The 22089-nt window shown below is 41.7% G+C and overlaps 2 protein-coding genes across 2 annotated transcripts in view; both read left to right on the forward strand.

The window, feature by feature from the left end:
- Nucleotides 1-10927: 10927 nt before the first annotated feature.
- On the forward strand, nucleotides 10928-11755 carry LOC103089098 (transmembrane protein 230-like). The gene is made up of 4 exons (XM_007459766.1): nucleotides 10928-11024; nucleotides 11104-11156; nucleotides 11471-11547; nucleotides 11605-11755. The coding sequence occupies exons 1-4, from the start codon at nucleotides 10928-10930 to the stop codon at nucleotides 11753-11755; spliced, it is 378 nt and encodes a 125-aa protein (XP_007459828.1).
- Nucleotides 11756-21691: 9936 nt separating this feature from the next.
- Nucleotides 21692-22089, forward strand: part of TMEM63C (transmembrane protein 63C) — a 73744-nt gene continuing 73346 nt past the window's right edge. Inside the window, exon 1 of the mRNA XM_007459767.1 lies at nucleotides 21692-21827. The gene's annotated coding sequence lies outside the window, so the exon portion shown is untranslated. The remainder of the gene's footprint in view (nucleotides 21828-22089) is intronic.

Genomic DNA, 22089 nt, shown 5'->3' on the forward strand with positions numbered 1-22089 from the left:
ATGCCCTGGGAAGTGCCACCCCACAGTGATTTCCACCTCTCTTTAGAGTGAGGGGTGCTCCCCACCCTATTATCTTCCCCTTTGGGTTCCAGTCATCAGCTCCCAGGCAACAGGATATGAACTAACCAGCATCCTATTAGGAATAGAAGCATCCTTTGACACTATCCTTTGACATCAAACACACTATCCAAATTGTGAGTTGAATGCGTAGAGATTATGGGCTTTTTTGTGTTTCTTACAACAGTGAAATCATGTTGAATATATTGTTTTATAGCCTTCTTTTTTCACTTAACAATACACTGAAAATATATTTTCATGGAGCAAATACCCATCTATAATCTAACTTTCAGCATCTGTTTCAGTTACATATTGCTGGGTTACAAACCACCCCAAACCCAGGGCTTAAATCAACTGTGATTGATTGTTTCTCATTATTCTATGGGTTGACCAGACAGTCCTGATCATTCACAAGAAATACAAAAACTAGAGAAAGAAAAACTGGGTTCCAGTGTTAGCTGAGCCACTTCCTGCTTGTGTGACCTTGGTCAAGTAACTGAACCTTATATTCCTCATCTGTAAATTGTTACAGATGATAACAGATGATATCTCCCTTACCTGAGATATTTTGAAGATCAAATGAGAACTATAATAATAATATCTACCATGTACGGTTGTCATGAGGATTAGATGAGTTAATATGGCAAAAGTAACAAATGTTAGCTATTAGCTATTCTGCGTCTTGGTGAGGGGCCAGGCTGCAGAGGGGATTTCTGGGGCAGGGAAGTAGCCGGTTCTCCAGCTCATTAGACTGAGACACACAGGAGGGAGGGAGGATTTCTGCTGGGAATAGAAGCATGTGAAAGGATGCAGTGAACACGGCTGAGAGTATGAAGCATTGCTCAGCCACAGGGGAAATGAGGGCTGGGGGAAGAGTCATCTTGCTGCAGTTGAAAAATGCTTACTTGTAGCCATATTTTCCTGCATACTGATAATATGCTGGTAATAAAGTCAGGAATAAAATATGCTGGAAAGCAGATAGTGCCAGCCTAGTGGTACCAGACTCAAAGAATGACCCATGGGTATCCACTGCCTCTATCCCTGCTCTATCATAGGGACCCCTTCTTCAGGAAACAGAGAGAAGAGGACGAAAACCAAGGAAGTATCTTTCAAAGGCCAGAAAAACAGTATCAGGTAGTCAAAATCTAGGCCCCAAAAGCTTTCCGTGCCCCAAATGTCTCATTTCAACACTTTCATTACGCTTTCAGAGATTCTAACATGTTGAGATTCATGTCCTTGTGTCTCTTTAAAAATTATGCAATATTTACAACAAAAGGATGTAAAGAATAACACAACAAAACCCATGTTCTTGCTACCAGCTTAAGAAATAAAACATTGCCAACACCGTTAAATTTTCCTACCTTTTCATAAGAGGTAGCCACTATGCTGAACCCTGAGGTTGATTATGTCCTTGTACTCTTTTTTATTTTTCAAATACATGAACAAATCTGACAGAAAGGATAGGCTGTTTATAGAAATTTGTGTTCCAGTGAAGGACTTTTAGGTTCTCCAGCAGGATCTGGATGACTTCCAAAGAGGCTACAGGAGAAGCAGAGAGGGAAATAAAAGGCTATAAAAAAAGAAGAGAGTCTCAGTAGCCTGTGACAATATCAACTGGAATAATATATGTAATTATTCCATATACTTGAGGGAGGCATATACTTGAAAAGATAATGGCTGTAAAATTTTCATACTTGATGAAAAATATAAACCCACAGATCCAAGAAACTGAATCAATGCCAAGCACAAGAACATGACACCAAGGCACACCATATTTAAATTGCTGATAAAAATAATTGCTGAAAATCAATGATAACGAAATTTTTTTCAAGGAGCCAGAGGAAAAAAGAAACATTATATAAAGGAAGAAAGATACATGAATAATCTCTGACTTCTCATTAGAAATAATACAAGTCAGGAGACTATGGAACTAAATCTTTAATATCCTACAAGAAAAATGAAAAAACTGTCAACCTAGAATTCTGTTTCCAGTGATAAAGCTGAGGGAAGTCATCACCTGCAGACCTGTTGAAGGCTTGAGGGAAATGATACCAGGTGGAAACGCAAATCTCTGCAAAGAAATAAATAGAAAGAAATGAATATGGGAAATGGTAAAAGTAAAAGATGTTTTCTCTTCATTTTAAAATTTATGTTAAAGATAAGTAAAAGTTTAAACAAAAATAACGACAATTTACTGTGGAGCTTATAATAAATATAGAAGTAGAATGTATGACCAAAAAGCACAAAGGACAAGAGAGGAAGAAAAGGAACTACAGTGTTTTAAGTTTCTTGTGTACTATGTGAAGTGGGATAATATTATTTAAAGGTAGAAATTAAAGATGCACATTGTAAACTTTAGAGCAAACACTAAAAAAAGAGAAAGGAGGGCTTCCCTGGTGGCGCAGTGGTTGGGAGTCCGCCTGCCGCTGCAGGGAACGCGGGTTCGTGCCCTGGTCTGGGAGGATCCCGCATGCCGCGGAGCGGCTGGACCCATGAGCCATGGCCGCTGAGCCTGCGCGTCCGGAGCCTGTGCTCTGCAACGGGAGAGGCCACAACAGTGAGAGGCCCGCGTACCGCAAAAAACAAAAAGGAGAAAGGAATAACTAATAAGCCAACAGATAAAACGAACTCCTAAAAAATACTCAATCCCCAGAAGGCAGGGAAGGCAAAAAAGAACAAAGAACATATGGGAAAAATGGGAAAAAATAGCAAGATGGTAGATTTAAACCCAACCATAGAGATACTTACATTAAAAGTAAGTGGACTACATGGATGAACTGTGAAAATATTATGCTAAGTGAAAGAAGCCAGTCTTAAAAGACCACATATTGAATGATTCCATTTTCATGAAATGTCCAGAATAAGCACATTTATGAAAACAGAAAGTAGATGAGTGGTTTCCTAGAGCTGGGGGAGGGATGTGGGAGGGAAATGGAAGTGACAGCTAATTGGTATGAGGTATCTTTTTGGGGTTACAAAAATGTTCTGAAATTAGATTGTGGTGATTATTGCACAACTCTGTGAATATACTAAAAACCACTGAATTGTACATTTTAAATGAATGATTTGTAGGGCATGTGAATTATATCTCAATAAAGGTGTTTTCTTAAAAGTAAATGAACTAAACATTCTAAATTAAAGTCATCAAAGAGCTGATAAGAGGGTAAAGAAGCTGCTTTAGTTCTACAGACATTGCCAAACTAGAAGAGAAAGATGCAAACTTGGGCTGTGTTTTGGCTGCTGGGCTACCCAAAATGATGAGTTTAAGAACTTCCCTACTTTAAGCTGGCACCCCAAAGGACAAGCCCTCCAGTGTAACAGTGAATTAGAAACAAATCAGTTGTGTAAGTTTTTAGTCAGGGTTCTTGTCACACCTGTGATCAAGAAAACCTCAATACTTTAACTTGACTTTATGGTCAAGTTCCAGTATGGTCAGCAAAAGCAAGTGAAAATCCTCCCTGGGGAAAGTGCTATGATCCTAGGCCTCAAAGTATTTCAGCAAATACTCTTCAGATGCAATGTCCATTCGTATAGCACACAATTAAGCAAAAGATAACCAAGCACACAAGGAAATAAGACACTATGAACAAGGAACAGCAAAAACAACAACCAACAGAAACAGACTCATAGACTCGAAGCACTGGAATTCTTGATCACAGAATATGAAATATATGCTTACTGTTTTAAAGGAAATAAGTGCTTAAAATATGTGCATGGGAAAAAAGAATTAAAACAAAATCTATAAGAAGTGACAGCAGTCACTGTAAGTTGCCATGCTAACATTTCAAAGAGAAAAAAGTTATCATTTTATTGGATGCAGAAGTGATTGATAAAATTTAACATTTATTCATGATATAAAAGCTAAGAATAGAGGGATACTTCTTTAATTTGATAAAAGGTATCTATTAAAATTTTACCAAACATCATGCCTAATGGTGAAACAATAAAAGTCTTCCCTTGTGGTTGGAAACAGACAAATATACTATTATATTTTATATTTTACATCCTAGCCAGCTCAGAAAGAAGAGAGAGAGAGAGAGAGAGAGAGAGAGAGAGAGAGAGAGAGAGAGAGAGAGGGGAGGGGGGGGGGAGAGAGACAGAGAGAAAGAGAGAGAGAGAGAGAGAGAGAGAGAGAGAGAGAGAGAGAGAGAGAAGGAAGGGAAGGAGGGAGGGAGGGAGGAAGGTAGGAAAAAGAAGAAAGAAAAAGGTATAAGGGTATTATATTAGTCTGCTAGGGCTGCCATAACGGAATACCACAGACTGGGTGGTTTAAACAACAGAAATTAATTTTCTTACAGTTCTGGAGGCTAGAAGTTCACGATCAAGGTGCAGAGTTACTTTCTGGTGAAGTGTCTGTCCTTCCTTGCAGATGGCTACCTTCTTGCTGTGTCTTCATCTGGCCTCTTCTCTGTGTGTGCATAGAGAGAGAGAGCTCCTGGTCTCTTCCTCTTCTTAAAAGGACACCAATCCTATTGGATTAGGGTTGCACGCTTATGACCTCAGTTAACCTTGATTACCTCCTTAAAGTCCTTTTCTTCAAATACAGTCACACTGGGGGTTGGGGCTTCAACATACGAATTAGGGGGGACACAATTCAGTTCATTACAGACAGGAAAGGAAGAAACAACACTGTACAAATGATATGCTTATATATATAGATTTAGAAAATCTAAAATAATCTAGGAATTATTAAGATTAATAGAGTTTAACAAAGTTGCTGAATACAAAAGTTAGTATATAAAAGTCAATTATATTCCTATATAGCAAAAACACATATTTTGAAAATGAGAAAATTTTAATGTATTACTTAAATAGTGGAAAAATATCAGAATTTGGAAATAAATCATTTTTTTAAAAGATGTGCAAGACCTCTATAGGAAAAATGATAAAACTATACTATATTCTTGGTATGATATACCATATTCTTGGATTGGGAGATTCAATAATTTAAAAATATCAATCCACCCAAACTTATTTACAGGTTTGATCAAAACTGAGTCAGGGTACCAACAGGTTTGTTTTAGAAGTTGAGAAGCTGAATCTAAATGTAAAGAGCTGAGAAAGGTCAATGATACTGTTGAAGTAAAAGGATAAGGTAGGAGAAATTGCTCTCTCATATTTAAAGGTAGAAATTAAAGATGAATCAATGCCAAGCACAAGAACATGACACCAAGGCACACCATATTTAAATTGCTGATAAAAATAATTGCTGAAAATCAATGATAAAGAAATTTTTTCAAGGAGCCAGAGGAAAAAAGAAACATATAATGTCGGTGGTTGCAGGGATAGACAGATAGGCCAACAGAACAGAACAGAGAGCCCAGAAACAGGCCCCACTTATTTGGATGCTTGACATACGACAGAGCTGGTACTGCAGAGCAGTCTGGAAAGGTCAGCGTTTTTTCCTCAATAAATGACGATAGAATAATGAGTATCCATAGGTAAAAAATGAGATTGGACTCGTATTTTCCATACATACAAAAATCAACTACACACGGACTTTTTTTATTAAGATAAAATTAACATAAAATTCACCATTTTAGGGCTTCCCTGGTGGCTCAGTGGTTGGGAGTCCGCCTGCCGATGCAGGGGACACGGCTTCGTGCCCCCGGTCCGGGGGGATCCCACATGCGGCGAAGCGGCTGTGGCCGTGAGCCATGGCCGTTGAGCCTGCGCGTCCGGAGCCTCCATTTTAAAGAGTAAAATTCAATGGTTTTTAGTATATTCACAGAGTTGTGCAACCATCACCACTATCTAATTATAGAACATTTTAATTACAAGAAGACTTTTTCCCATTAAGCAGTCACTCTCCATTCTCTCCTAGCTAAAGGTTTGTCAGTTTTGTTGATTTCCTAAGAAAGCACCAACTTTTCATCTTGTTGATTCTCTCTTTTGTTTTTCTATTCTCTACTTCATTTATCTCCACTCTAATCTTTATAGTTTCCTTCTTTCTACTTGCTTTGAGTTTAGTTTGTTCTTTTTGGGGTTTCTTAAGTTGGAAGTATGGGTTATTGATTAGGAATGTAGGAATTTATAGGTATAAAGTTAATGTTCTTTTTTAATGTAGGAATTTATAGGTATAAAATTCCCTCTGAGCATTGCTTTCACTATATCTCATAAGTTGTGGTATATTATATCTTCATTTTCATTCATCTCAAAGTCTTTTCTAATTTCTTGTGAGATTTCTTCTTTGACCTATTGTTTTAGCATGTGTTATTTAATTTCTACATTTTTGTGAGTTTCCCAGATTTTTTTCTATTATGGGTTTCTAATTTTATTCCACTGTGGTCAGAGAAGATATTTTGTATACTTTATATACTTAATGTATTGAGATTTGTTTCAAGGCCTAACTTGTGGTTTATACTGGAGAATGTTCAATACACATTGTATTCTCAATACACATTGAGAAGAATGTGTATACTGTTATTGTTGGGTGGAGTGTTCTACAGAGTCTGCTAGGGCTAGTTGTTTTATAATGTTGTTCAAGTCTTCTATATCTTTGATGATTTCTATATAGTTGTTCTATCCATTATTAAAAGTAGAGTATTAAAGTATCCAACTCTTATTGTCAAACTATTTCCCCCTTTAAATATTTATTTATTTTATTTTATTTATTATTATTATTATTATTATTATTATTATTATTATTATTGGCTGTTTCGGGTCTTAGTTGCAGCACATGAGATCTTTGGTGAGGAATGTGGGATTTTCGTTGCGGCGTGCGGGCTTCTCTCTAGTAATGGCATGTGGGTTTTCTCTCTCTAGTTGTGGTGCATGGGCTCCGTAGTTTGTGGCATGCAGGTCCTGTGGCATGTGGGATCTTAGTTCCCAACCAGGGATCAAACCCATGTCCCCTGCATTGGAAGGCAGATTCTTTATCACTGGACCACCAGGAAAGTCCCTTCCCCTTTAATCTTGTCAGTTTTTGCTTCATATATTTTGGTGCCTCTGTTGCTAGGTACATATATGTTTATAATTGTCATATCTTTTTGATGGAATGACCCTTTTATCATTATATGTCATTTCTGTGTCTCTTGTAACAATTTTGTCTTAAAGTTTATTTTTTCTGACATAATATAGCCACTCTAGCTCCCTTTGATTATTGTTTGCATAGACTATCTTTTTCCGTCTTTCACTTTGAACCTATTTGTGTCTTTGGATCTAAAGTGAGTCTCTTGTAGACAGCTTATACTTGGATCATGTATTTTTAAAAAATTTACTCTGCTAGTCTCTGTCTTTTAATCAGAGTTTAATCCATTTACATTTAAAGTAATTATTGTTAAGGAAGGACTTACTTCTGCCATTTTGCTATCTGTTTTCTTATGTCTTATACCATTTTTGTTCTTTATTTTATCCAGCACTGTTCTCTTGTGTTAAATATATACATTTATTTTCTAGTATATCTTTTCAATTTCCCTGTTATTTCTTTTTGCTATATATATATATATATAGATAGATAGATAGATAGATAGATAGATATTTATACATTTATTTATTTATTGGCTGCACTGGGTCTTTGTTGCTGTGCGCAGGCTTTCTCTAGTTGCAGCGAGCAGGGGCTACTCTTCGTTGCAGTGCGTGGACTTCTCATTGCAGTGGCTTCTCTTGTTGCGGAGCATGGGCTCTAGGTGCATGGGCTTCAGTAGCTGTGGCTCGTGGGCTCTACAGCACAGGCTCAGAAGTTGTGGCGCACGGGCTTAGTTGCTCCATGGCATGTGGGATCTTCCTGGAACAGGGCTTGAAACCGTGTCCCCTGCACTGGCAGGCAGATTCTTAACCACTGCGCCACCAGGGAAGTCCCTTTTTTTGCTATATATTTTTGAGTTATTTTCTTAATGGTTGCTCTGAGGATTACAATTAACAGCTTACTTTATAACCATCTAGTGAAGATTAATATCAACTTAGCTTCAAAAGTATGCAAAAACTTTGTTCCTATATAGCTCTACACCCACCCTTTATGTTGTATTGTCACAAATTACATCTTCATACATTGTGTGCCTACAGATTTATAATTTTGGTTTTATGCAGTTATCTTTTAAATCATATATGAAAAAGGAACTACAAACCCAAAATACATTAATACTGACTTTTATATGTATCTGTGCAGTTACCTTTACCTTCCTTATTCTTTATTCTTTATTTGGTGAGGCATCCATTCTCATGGTTTCCTTTAGTTCTTTGCACTTGGTTTCCTTTAGCTCTTTGAGCATATTTAAAATGGTTGGCTTAAAGTCTTTTCAATTAAGTCCAATGTCTGGGCTTCCTCAAGAACAATTTCTATTAATTGCCTCTTTTCTTGTGTATGGCCCATACTTTCTTGTTTCTTTTCATGCTTTATAATCTGTGTTGACAATTGGAAAATTTGAATATCATAATGTGGCAACTCTGGGAATCAGATTTTTCTCCTTCCTAGGGACTGTTGTTGCTGCTTGTTGCAGTAGTTGTTTATTTGTTTAATGTCTTTTCTGAACTAATTTTGTAAAATCTATATGTTTTGTTGTGTGTGTCCACTGAAATCCCTATTCCACTAGCTTTGTGGTCGGCTAGTGATTGGACAGAGACTACTTTAAATATCTGGAACAACAACAGCAAAAATATCTCCCAGTCTCTGCAGCTGGGCTCTGTGTTTGTGTGGGCATGCTTTCAAAACTCAGACAGTAGTTCACAACTCTGCCTTAACCTTCACTTTCCACATGCACAGAGACTGAAGGTGAGCCAGAGGTGAAAGCTTAGGAACTTCTCAAGTCTTTCCAGAGCATGAGCCCAGCCCTGGGGGTGGGTTCACCCTCTAGATTCCCAGGTATATGTCAGAGCTTTACACATACCTGGGAATCTACCTGGAGAAAAGGGAATCCTCCTACAGTGTTTGTAGGAATGTAAATTGGTGTAGCCACTATGGAGAACAGCATGGGGGTTTCTTAAGAAACTAAAAACAGAGCTACCAGCAATCCCACTCCTGGGCATATATCCAGAGAAAAACATGGTTTGAAAGCATACATGCACCTCAATATTCACTGCAGCACTGTTTACAATAGCTAAGACATGGAAGCAGCCTAAATATCCATCGACAGATGAATGCATAAAGAAGATGTGGTACATATACACAATGGAATATTACTCAGCCATTAAAAAGAATAAAATGAAATAATGCCATTTGCAGCAATGTGGATGGACCTGGAGATTATCATACTAAGTGAAATAAGTCAGACAGAGAAAGACAAAAATATGATATCACTTATATGTGGAATCTGAAAAAAATGATACAAATGAACTTATTTACAAAATAAAAACAGACTCACAGACTTAGAGAATGAACTTATGGTTACCAGGGGGGAAGGGTGGGGAGGGAGGGATAGACTGGGAGTTTGGGATTGACATGTACACACTGCTGTATTTAAAATAGATAACCAAGGACCTACTGTATAGCACAGGGAACTCTGCTCAATACTCTGTAATAACTTAAATGGGAAAAGAATTTGAAAAAGAATAGATACATGTATATGTATAACTGAATCCCCTTGCTGTACACCTGAAACTAACACAATTGTTAATCAACTATACTCCAATATAAAATGAAAAAAAATTTTAGATCCTTATTCCCCAAAGAATCTCATTTCCCAGCTTTTCTTCCCAAGTTTTTGGTTAGCCTATTTTTTGCCCCAACTGTTATACATTACCCGCAACTGTTGTCTAATACCCCCAACTGTTATCCAACACCCCAGGCAGCGGTGATTGATTCATTGACCTTTAAATGTTTTCAACAAATGCCTCCAAGTAGCCACCTCAGCAATGGGAGAATTCTGAGTTAGGTGAGATAAAGGCAAGGCTTTTGAACCAGTCCTCCTGGAAGCTACCAAACAGGTCGAAGTAAACAACTATAGCATTTTTTTAAAGAATGGGATCAGTACTGCTAACCTCCCAGCGCTGGTACTAGGAATGCAGGCTGTTGGCACCAGGATAAGTTAAAACACTGTAAAGCATGTACAAGATCTACATAAGGAAAACTACGGATCTCTGATGAAAAAATTAAAAGAATAACTAAATAAATTGAGAGGTATTCCATTTGTTCATGGATAAGAGGACTCAATATTGTCAAGATGTCAGTTCTTCCCAACTTGATATATAGATTTAACTCAATCCCAATCAAAATCCCAGCAAGTTATTTTGTAGACATTGAAAGAATGATTATAAACTTTATATGGAGAAACAAAAGACTGAAAACAGCCAGCACAATATTAAAAGAAAAAAGTTAAAGAACTGAAACTACTGACATAAAGATTTACTATAATATGATCAAGACAGTTTTTTACTGATGAAAGTTTTATTGATGAAAGAACAGACAAATAGATCAACAGTTTTATTGATGAAAAAACAGACAAACAGATCAACGGAACAGAATTAAAAGCCCAGAAATAGATCCACATTAATATAATCAACGGATCTTTAATGAGGAAGCAAAGGTAATACATTAGAACACAGACAGTCTTTTCAACAAATGGTGCTGGAACAACTGGACATCCACATGCCAAAAAATGAACCTTATACCCTTCACAAAAAATTAACTCAAAATGCTTCTTAGAGCTAACTGTAAAATTCAAAACTATAAAACTCCTAGAAGATAACATAGGAAAAAAGCTAGATTACCTTTGACATGATGACTTTTTGGATATAACACCAAAGACCATGATTCATGGAAGGGAGACTTGTTAAGCTAATTGTTTTAATTAATTAAAAACCTCTGGGGTCGGGGGCGGGGAGGCAGTTGGGGGAGGCGTGCCATGAGGCCTCGGCTCGCCCGCTGCAAACCGTGAGCTAGCTGTGGCACGCGGATGGCCTGGCGGGGCTCCGACTGTAGCTGTGTCATCGTGTTATGATGCACTCTCGTACCAACCTGGCTACCGGAATCCCCAGTAGTAAAGTGAAATACTCAAGGCTCTCCAGTACAGAGGATGGCTACATTGACCTTCAGGGAGAAACTAACTGCTAAAGCCAACAGATTGTGGGAATCTTCCTTCTTTCCTGATGTCATGAGATCCAATTTATTAAAGTTTAAGAAAGGCCCTCCTAAGATTCCATATAAGGCCATTGCACTTGCTACGGTGCTGTTTGTTTTTGTTTTTAATTATTTATTTATTTATTTATTTTTGGCTGTGTTGGGTCTTCGTTTCTGTGCGAGAGCTTTCTCTAGTTGCGGTGAGCCGGGGCCACTCTTCATCGCGGTGCGCGGGCCTCTCACTGTCGCGGCCTCTTGTTGCGGAGCATAGGCTCCAGACGCGCAGGCTCAGTAGTTATGGCGCACGGGCCCAGTTGCTCCGCGGCACGTGGGATCTTCCCAGACCAGGGCTCAAACCCGTGTCCACTGCGTTGGCAGGCAGATTCTCAACAACTGCGCCACCAGGGAAGCCCTACGTAGGTGCTGTTTTTGATTGGTGCCTTTCTCATTATCATAGGCTCCCTCCTGCCGGCAGGCTATATCAGCAAAGGGATTTTGTTCTCAGATAATAAGACATGTTTCTTCCTTTGAGCTTCAACAAACTTCTCCCACAGTTCCTATGAGTGGGTAGACTGGGCCGTTCCTGTCCTGATCATTGGCATCCTGGTGTCCCTGCAAGGATTTTACCACCTGCGCATCGCCTGCTATGTACCCAAAGGCTACTGGGGACACTCCTACGATGACATGCCAGACTTTGATGACTAGCACGCACCTCAGCCCTGAAGAAAAGAGTCACAGATGGGACAGAGCCCAGCTTTTAGACATTGAGCAGATACTATGGCTAAGGGCTAAGGAGTTCTGCGATTTGCAGATATTTAATAAAACAGTGGCCAGATTTCATGGGTCCATCCTAAAGACGTTAACTGAGCTTACAACTATCCATGTCATTAGGACAGTCTCTATTTTTCATCTCCTGGCCCTGGCAAGAGCTCCTGACAAGTTTTTCCACATGAATATGTATCATGAAAAGTAGCAATGTTAATTGTATGGGAAAGTGGGAGGTTATTCTGTAGCGGAATGTGTTGCTGCCACCACCCTTTTTAGAGTTGAGCATTCTTTTAAATAGTCCTCATTGTCAATATGTTCTTGTGGCAAATGGAAGAATGCAGTTAAGTCAGATTTCTTATTACTAAGTAATTTATTTTGAAAATATCTAAGTGTCTTATCCCCATACGCTAACTTTGTGTTCTAGTGGAAAACCTTGGCAAAATCAAATAATCAGTGTGGTGCATCTATAATATTTTTTACTTGCTTTCTTATTAATAGCAACTAGAAATTTTTTAAACCTCAGAGCAAATTTTCAAACCGTAAACACATTCTCTGTTCACCAGTCCTGGGCCAGCTCTGATCTGGTTCACCGACAGGTTGGCCAGCGTATAATTTGGATAATTCTGTCCTTTGTAGATCTAGATGTTCTGTATATCATGCCTTTAAGGACTGGACTTTTGGCTGTTTCCTAAGGAAAAAATGTAAATAAGTGGTTATTATTTATAGTTTTTAACCCTGTTGTTAGCACCTCATATTATGATGTCATTCTGCTGAAGACTGTAAGAACTGGCCTGGATCTCTAGAGGACAAGACTGCCTTAGTTTGATTCTGTTTCCTAGCTTACAAAAAGTGACTTGTATTCAAAAGAAATTAAAATATCAAAATCTAAAAAAATACACAGAAAACCCCCCTCTGCTCTGTGAAAGACACTGTCAAGCGAATAAGAAGATGAGCCACAAACTGGGAAAAAATATTTGCAAATGACATATCTGATAAAAGATGTTTATTCAAAATATATAAAGAATTCTAGGGCTTCCCTGGTGGTGCAATGGTTAAGAATCCGTCTGCCAATGCAGGGGACAAGGGTTCAAGCCCTGGTCCGGGAAGATCCCACATGCCGCAGATCAACTAAGCCCGTGTGCCACAACTACTGAGCCTGCTGGCCTAGAGCCCGTGCTCTGCAACAAGAGAAGCCACAGCAATGAGAAGCCCACTCACCGCAATGAAGAGTAGATCCGCTCGCCGCAACTAGAGAAAGCCCGCGGGCAGCAACAAAGACCCAGTGCAGCCAAATATATATATATATATATATATATATATATATAGAATTTTTAAAACTCAAAAAGAAGAAAATGAGTAACCTCATTTAAAAATGGGCAAAAGGCCTGAACAGACACCTCATCAACGAAGATATATAGTTGGCAATAAGCACATGAAAAAATGCTCCACATTGTATGCTACTAGGGAATTGCAAATTATGGCAGCAATGAGGTACCACAACACACCTATTAGAAATCCAGAACACTGACAAAATCAAACGCTGGCAAGGATGTGGAGCAACAGGAACTCTCATTCATTGCTGGTGGGAATGCAAAATGGTATAGCACATATTGTTACCATATAATCCAGAAATTGGACTCCTTAATATTCATCCAAATGAGCTGAAAACTTATGTCCACACAAAAACTTGCACATGGATGGTCAGGGAAGCTTTATTTGTAATTGCCAAAACTTGGAAGTAGCCAAGATGTCCTTCCATAGGTGAATGGATAAATGAGTTAAGGTACATCCAGACAATGGAATATTATTCAGCACAAAAAGAAATGAGCTATCATGCCATGAAAAGACATGTGGGAAACTTAAATTCATATTACTAAGTGAAAGAAACATCTGAAAAGGCTACCTACTGTATTATTCCAACTATATGACATTCTGGAAAAGGCAAAATTACGGACACAGTAAAAGAATCAGTGGTGGAGGGGAGAGAGAGATGAATAGGCAGAACAGAGAGGATTTGGGGCCAGTAAAACTACTCTGATGATATTAAAATTGTGGATATATGTCCATATATATTTGTCAAAACCCTTAGGATGTACAGCACCAGGAGGGAACCCTAACATAAACTATGGATTTTGTGTGATTCTGATATGTCAGTGGCGGTTCATTTCGATAGCAGGGAGGCTGAGCATATGTGGGGCCATGGGGAAATCTCTGCCTAATTTTGCTAAATTTTTGAACCTAAAACTGCTCTAAAAAATAAAGTGTATTTTAAAAATACCGTAAAGCTTTCTTACTGAGATTCAGCTGCTTTTCCCCTTGGTTAAGCATTCCCCAAGTGCTGCAAGCCTTCCATTAGTTTCCAGAGTTCCAAAAAAGTTGACTCAATAGTTTTTTTTGCCAGTTTATTCATTATTTTTGAGGAGGGACAGACTTTTGGAGTTACCTCCTCTGCCATTGTCACTGATGTACCTCCATATAGATTTTAGAGTTAAATGTAAAATGCAAAAATCTTCAAACTTTTAGAAGGTAGTACAGATGAATGTCTTTAAGTCCTCAGGGCCAGGAAATATTTCTTAAATATGATATAAAGAGATAGATAAATTTTGCTAAATTAAAATTTAAAACTCTTGTTAATCTGAGAACACCACAGACTGAAAAGGCAAACCCCCAAACAGGAGCAGATAATTGTAAGGATATTTTTAATATCTTTCAAATCAATTAGAAAGACAACCCAATTTTTAAAAAATGGGTGAAAGGTACCTCCAAAAAAAGAATTCCAAATGGCCAAGAAATATTTGATCATGTACCTCATCTCATTAATAATTCATGAAATGCATATTAAAACCGCAAGGAGACACTACTAAAACCCCACCAGGATGGTAACAAAGACCATCAATGTCAAATATTGAAAAGGATGTGGAGCATCGGGAATTCTCACCCACTGCTGGTGGAGGTACAAATTGATACAACTCTACTTTGGGAAACACTTAGCATTAATTAGTAAAGCTGACGATACACACCTCCAATGTGGATGATCATCCCCACTTTACTCTGGGTCTACAGAAACTCGAGCACACGTGTACCAGGCATAGTGGCATTGTTTTAGAAAACAAGCTGATGAACAAAAAGTTGTTCATAACCCCAATTTCCACCAACCAGGATAAATTAATTATGGCAGAGTCAAGCAATGGAGTGCCATACAGCAATAACAATGAATAAACTACAACTGCACGCCACAACTTGAATGAATCTTTAATATATAACGTTGAGTAAAAGAAGCCCTACGTGAAGTATATACAGGCTCGGATTCCATTAATATCCACTTAAAAAAAGAGACCCAACCAAACTCTATTGATTAAGGATGAATACTCAGGTGGTAAAGTATAAAGAAAAGGAAGTAAAGGTTACCATTAAGGTCAAGAGAGGGCTATCTGTGGGTGGGGGGCAGGTGGAGAAGAGAGGGCTGGGACTGGGTAGCAACACAGGAAAATGTCTGGTATAATGTTCTATTTCTTGACCTGGGTAGTGGTTACATAGTGTTTGCTTTATGATTATTCATTATAGCTCTCATTTCCGTTTTATATACACCTCTCTTATGTGGTTTTTTTTTTTTTTGGCCGCACTGTGTGGCTTGCGGGATTCTTAGTTCCCTGACCGGGGATTGAATGCGGGCCCTCAGCAGTGAGAGCATGGAGTCCTAACCACTGGACCACCGGGGAATTCCCTGTCTGTGTATTATATTTCACAAGTTAATAAAGGTATAAAATAAAGAATGTGTTCATTACTGGAAACAAATGCCAACTCCCACAGTACAGCAGAGCTGCTTTCAAGAGACTGGCCAGGGAGACGGGATTTTCACTTTGTAGCCCAGAAGAAATCCAATAGGAAAACCATATTGCTGCCCTATGAGGATCTGCTTGAGAGGTGAGGGGTGGTCTATAGCCTCAATAAATATCAACATGAGCACCCACATATTTATTGTTTATTGAGGTAACATTGGTTTCTAACATTATATGTCTCATGTCTACATTATATTTCTGCTTCAGTATATACTACGGCATGCTCACCACTGATGATTTAGTTTCCAAGTATTCTTTAACAACCTAATCCTGCAGGGCATCAGCCAGGCTCAAGACAGAACTGAGGTGAGGCTGTGCAGGCTTCAAACCTCCAGATCTGCCCTGGAAATGTTCATTTTAGCTCAATTCTGGATGGCGAAACCCTCCCTCTCCAATGTGTCTCCAGAGTTCCAGCACACAGTGGTGCTTCCTTTGTGGTGTCATCCGCATCCACCTCTGACCCGGCCCCACCAGAAGTTTCCAATATTGATAATTCGCAGTGACTTGGAGGTAGATGACAGTGACCTCCCACTAGTCATGAATTTCCCCTTTTCCAGGACAGAAGTAAAAGAAGCTGCGGCTAGCTAAGAGCATCTACCTGGTGGGGCCTTGGTGAGTGGGGACCCAGCCTGAGGCCATGGGTGAGGGAGGGCAGGGAGGCCAGGGCTGTCCCAGCGGAGGGGAGGCTTAGGTTCTCTGCCCTGAGGACCATGTGGTTAGAGGGCTACTGACTTCTCCACTCTGGCCCCATCAGACTGGGGAGTGTCAGCTTCCAGTGAGGGGTCAGTGCTGTGTGTCTCTCAAAACCCACAACCCCATGTCGGATTAGACAGAGGACACTGAAAAAATAGTCTTCAATCCCAGTACATTGCTTGCCTATTTTCTGAATAGGTAATCAAATTTCCTTCTGTTTGGAAAGGCAGATTAGAGTGTGTGACAGAAGCCTGAGCTCCCAAAATAGACCCACTTTCTTGGAGAGTTTTGATTGGGCTCTTGGGGATAGGGGATACCCTAGAGTATCTGGATTGTCACAGAGTGTGAATAGTGATGTGGTTCTGCCTTGAAAAATACTGTCCCTGTCAGTGGCATACGTTTATTTCTAGATCCTATAGCAAAATCTGCAGACGCTCAGCACCTCCAGACCTGCCGCCCCCTTTCTTACCCCCTGCTTAGCTAGGTGACTAGCACTGGGCTTTAGGATGATGGGGACACTAGTGTATCTCTCTTGCCTCGAAGCCATCGAAATGATGTGAAACAAGCAGTGGGCACACCTAGCTGACCCTTTCCTGGACCTCCCGCTTTTTTCCCTCTTATTTTGAATTTTCCTGAACATCTCCCCTGGACAGTGAAGGAAGGCCATGCACCGTTGTGTAGCCTGTGTACAGTTGTGTTTGTTTTTGGAATTACAACCAGTTCTGCAATGAAAATCCTGTGCATGTTGGTCTTGTGAGCTCAGGGGAGTGTTTCTGACGAAATGATTTCTAGACAACAGGGGTAGGGTCACCACGGGCTCGTATCACTCTTGGCTGTGAGGGCTGTGGCCCTGCAGCTCTCTACCAGGGTGTTTTGGGACCTCAGGCAATTTCACTGCTCAATACTCCACATCAGCTGGTGGGACCCTACTAAGCTCTGGCATCTAAGGTAACACAGATTTCACCCCCTTAGTTATTAAAATATATTTATTTGAGTTAGCACTGTGCTAGACACTAGGAATAAAAAGAAAAAGGAGATACAATCTGATCTTAAAAGGATGTATAATCTAGTGGGAGAAGGTATATATCAATGAGTCAAAATCTCTACTTTCTGACCCATCAGGAAAGGTATTATTTATTTTTTATTTTTTTTGCGGTACGCGGGCCTCTCACTGTTGTGGCCTCTCCCGTTGTGGAGCACAGGCTCCGGACGCGCAGGCTCAGCAGCCATGGCTCACGGGCCCAGCCGCTCTGCGGCATGTGGATCCTCCCAGACTGGGGCACGAACCCGTGACCCCTGCATCGGCAGGAGGACTCTCAACCACTGTGCCACCAAGGAAGCCCCAGGAAAGGTATTATTTTGAATGGATGCTGAAGGTTTCTACCCTTAAGCATACAAGTTTTGTGTTAACCATTTCCAGACACACTAGACATATCATATAATTGCCTTCCTTTTAAAATAAAATATTCCATCAGAATTAACCTTCTCTTAATGATTCAAGATTGTTATTCTGAGCATTTCCAACATTATCTTGTAATACAATGGTGCCCCCAAGGCTTTTTGGCATGGCCCTGAACTAAATGACCCCAAACTGAGTTTGTTTTATATCCTTTTGTTTATATAAGTTGTTCTATATCCTCTTGCTCTAGGCCTTTGCTAATTTCACTGTGCTTGCTTTTTGTAAGTCCTTTCTCCTTCCAATATGCTCTTTTCCCTCTACTGTGGGCTTGAAAATCAGGAAACTAGATTTATCAGGCTATGGGTTCAGCTGCTGTCATAGACCAAGGTGTCAATAGTTCAGGGCTCTTCTCCAGGTCATCATGAAACTCAGGTCTTGTAGATTGGCCAAACTCAGGTCCTTGCCAGCATCGTCAAAGTTGTCCCCACCTCCATCCCCCTGTCCATGGTCCAGTCTGCACAAGGGGAAAGAGGAACTGGAGAGCAGGCAGCCTCCTTTTAAGAATGTGGCCCAGAAATGAAACAGATCACTTCCACTCCCATCCCACTGGTTATAACTTAGTCCTATTGTAGCACTTGCCTGCAAGGGAGGCTGGGATATGTAGTCTCTAGTAGGGTAGCCATGTAACCAAGTTTTAACCTTGGAAGCTCTACTGCTAAGAGAGGGGAAAATAGGACATAAGCTGATACTTAGCGGTCTCTGCCACACTGGATCTGTTTAAACCGTGCGTAGAATAAATGCAGGTGGGCTGCCATTGAAGACACAAGGTGCTCTCCTACAGAAAAAGCATCTGATTTTGACAGCAGTTCCTTGTTTGGATTGCTCAGAGGGCTTTTGTGTCTTTGTTGTTGTCCTGGATTATGATCCCAGACAAGACACTGGAGGTTAAGAAAGCAGTCACGAAGACAACACTCATCATCTTTCAGAGATCTCCCACATTAATCACATGAGTGAGAACATGAAAGATGTTCTCAGCACCCACAGGCCAGAAGCACCTTTTCTTTGAAAGCCTCTCAAGGCCACAGCTATTCACAAAAGCCTCAGCTATTCATTCCCACACACCTTCACGCCTTGACAAAGCACCTTCTACCAGCCTGTCACTCGTCTAGGTCGTTGATGTTCAGTTGGTTAGGACATAGGGTCATCTCTCTGATTGTCCCACCATACAGCCCACCTGGTATTCCCATGGATTCCCCACCCCCCCTTTTCTGTATCTCCCTTTTTTGTACATCCTTGATGCCTATCAGGTCTCGCCTCCAGAAACTGGAGTGGGTTGGATGTTGGCTCAAAAATTTTGTCATGTGGCTGCTGATCAAAAACTTTCCACGGCTCCCTTTGCCTGCTGAGCAAAGTCTAAACTCCTGAGCCCCGCGTGTGAGGCCTTTCAAGACCTGCTTTCAGCCTCCCATTCTGGTCTCAGCTCCCAGCAGAGGGCATGTTCAGGGATCGGGTTCATCCAGGGAGGCTGGTTCATAGGTTCTGTGTGGATGGCACCTGGGCAAAGGGGGTTGGAGAGCTGCTGATGCCAGCTCTGGGTCTGAGCTAGAATACCCACTACCCAGTCTTCTCACAGGACACTCAGTCAAGGATGCCTAGAAATTTCAGTGCTAGGGTCTCCCCTCCATTCTATCTAGATCCTTCCTGGAAGGGAGAGATTAATATTGACCAGCCTCTGTTTGTGAAAAACTGACCCAAGTAACTTACATGCATTTTATATTCACAGTGACTCTATGAGGTAGGTACTACTGTTGGACTCCTTTTATTTCCATCTCCGATTTATAGATGTGAAAATTAATCTCAGAGTGGCTAAGTAACTAGTACAAAGTCACCCAGATAGTAAGAGGCAGAGCCCAGATTTTTTTTTTTTTTTTTTTTCCGGTACGCGGGCCTCTCACTGTTGTGGCCTCTCTCGTTGCGGAGCACAGGCTCCGGATGCGCAGGCTCAGCGGCCATGGGTCACGGGCCCAGCCGCTCCACGGCATGTGGGATCTTCCCAGACCGGGGCACGAACCCGTGTCTCCTGCATTGGCAGGTGGACTCTCAACCACTGTGCCACCAGGGAAGCCCAGAGCCCAGACCTGAACCAAGTTTCAACTGGATCCAAAGACCATGTTCTTTCCACTTAACACAGGGTCTTTCTAAAGGAACAGCTATTACCCTCATACATAAGACGCTTAATCCTCCCACCCTGGAGTCAGACTCTAGTTCTGTAGTGAGGAAGCAGAGAGGAGGACAAGCTGCTTTTGTCCAGGTTTTACTCTCTCCCACCAGTACCATAACAACAGCAAAAAAAACAATATTTGTTGAGCATCTACTTTGTATACAATATCTCATTTAATCCTCACAACTACCCTTTAAGGTTGTTATTATTATTCCTGCCATTTTGTATATGCAAAGAATGAAGCTCAGAGAGGTTAAGTCCCATATGTAGATGGCCCAGCTGGGACTGGAATCCGGGCAGCTAGAGTTCTTAAACATTACTTTTGTACTTACCTGGTTTATATTTGTTCCCACCAGACTTTATCCTAGAAGAGAGGAATAGAAATGTTAGGGCCAGAGAGGCCTTAAACCCCAACTAGCCCAGCCCTCTCAAGTATTACAGATGAGAGGGAAAAAGAAAGAAAGACAGATCAAGCAAGTTACCCAAGATTGCAAAGCACACTAGCAGCTGAGCCCAGGCTAGAACCCAGACCCTTGATACCCTGTTGCCACTGCATGATAGACAACCAAAAGCCTTCCTAGTCCTTGAACGAATGAATAAACGAATGGGTGAGGGAGCGAAGAAATGTACAGATCTCAGCAGAATGCCTAGTGGCTCACTTTGGGTTTTCATGGCACTGCTGGGTCAGAAGAACCAAGGGGTGAGGGGGCGGGGACGGGGGCAGGTGCAGGGGAGGGAGAGGGATGACCAGGGTGCGCCAGCCTGGAGGCAGCGCGGTGCTGCTGGTTATGGGGAACCCTGAAAGCCTAGCTACCCTTTGACCCTCCTGTCAGTGTCTCATGACCTTAGATTCACACTGATTACTCTGTGGCCTTCTTAGCACATTGCTAACAACTCTGTCAATATCTTACCATTATATAACTGTTAAAAGAGAGTCACTTTCAAAGATTGGTCAGCAGCCTGCCTCTCTCCTAAAGTCTATTAAAGAAACATGCTTAGGCCCCTTCCTGGAAGAGAGGAGGGTGGCTGTTTACTACTGCACCTTAGTCTGTATACTGATCTTTGTGGGTTCGAACACGGGCACCTGCCCCCACAGTCAAAACTAGCGTCTCCAGCAGAGTAGCCAGGACTTTGAAGAAACTGGAGACCTACAGGACTGTGGCCCACGGCAAACTGGAAATGACCCAGCCCACCCTCTTGGGCCTCCTGGACAGGGCTGTGGTCAATTTGTAGATGTTCCCTTTGCTGGGGAAGAAGGAACCAATCACTGGGCCGGTGCCAGGAGCTGGTCCCTGGGCGGGGCTAAGCGCCGTTACCTTTGTGCGGTTGTCTTTTCTCGCTTTGGCTGGCGGGGTTGGGTGGGTTGAAAGGGGCACGTGCCTCAAAGGAGAGCTTGAAGTGGGGGTGAAGGCTGTAGGGTGGGCAGAGAGCAGCAGGACGCCTGCCGGGGCACAGAGCTTCGGAGGGTGCTGGAGTGTCTACAGCAAGGGACTGCCAGCCTTGTATATTTGCGATGGTAATTTGCTGATGGTTCCTGGTAGCAACAAAGTCTCTAAAGGCGGAGCCTGGGCCTTTGCAATATGAAAATCCAGCCTGGGTTCCCTCGCGGGTCAAGCAGCATTGGGGCGGGGCCAAGGTTGGCTTCTGCCTGGGAGGGGCCGGGATGCCGCTCCCATGGTGATGCAGCGGGGAATTTGCTGACAGTCCCTTGCCAGGTGGGGCTGGCTTCACTAGGCCCGCGAGGAGGAGGACCGGCTGGCAGTCTCCTCCCAGGTAGGGAGCGTGTTGCCTGTCACCGCATCCCGGCGGCCTGCGTACCTTGCCTGGCGCTGGGGCCGTGGCGCCGAGGGCGCAGACGTGGTGAGCAAGCGGGTGGTATCAGCTGGAACTGGTCTTCCCGGCTGGAAGAAGGGGCGCACAATCCGGGTCCTGGACGGGGAGGGGGTGGGGCAAGACTGCTTGTTCTACGCTTTCCGGGACCTCGGACTGGGAGGGATGGGGGCGGGGGAGACTGCGCCACACTCCGTGGCCTCGCCGGCTCTCCGTCAGCGTGGACCCAGGGCAGGGTGGAAGGAGCCGCCCACCAGGAGAGGCCGTGGCTTGGTCGACCGTATTCATT

The sequence above is a fragment of the Lipotes vexillifer genome, unplaced genomic scaffold (assembly GCF_000442215.2).
Source record: "Lipotes vexillifer unplaced genomic scaffold, Lipotes_vexillifer_v1.1 scaffold39, whole genome shotgun sequence".
Lineage (NCBI taxonomy): Eukaryota > Metazoa > Chordata > Mammalia > Artiodactyla > Lipotidae > Lipotes > Lipotes vexillifer.

Bases quoted from the DNA above. Each gene is read 5' to 3' on its own strand.
- LOC103089098 (XM_007459766.1), top strand. From the start codon at position 10,928: ATGATGCACTCTCGTACCAACCTGGCTACCGGAATCCCCAGTAGTAAA. The intron at 11,025-11,103 runs AGGGAGAAACTA...CCAATTTATTAA, and splicing joins GGATGGCTACATTGACCTTC to AGTTTAAGAAAGGCCCTCCT. The intron at 11,157-11,470 runs GTGCTGTTTGTT...AGCCCTACGTAG, and splicing joins AGGCCATTGCACTTGCTACG to GTGCTGTTTTTGATTGGTGC.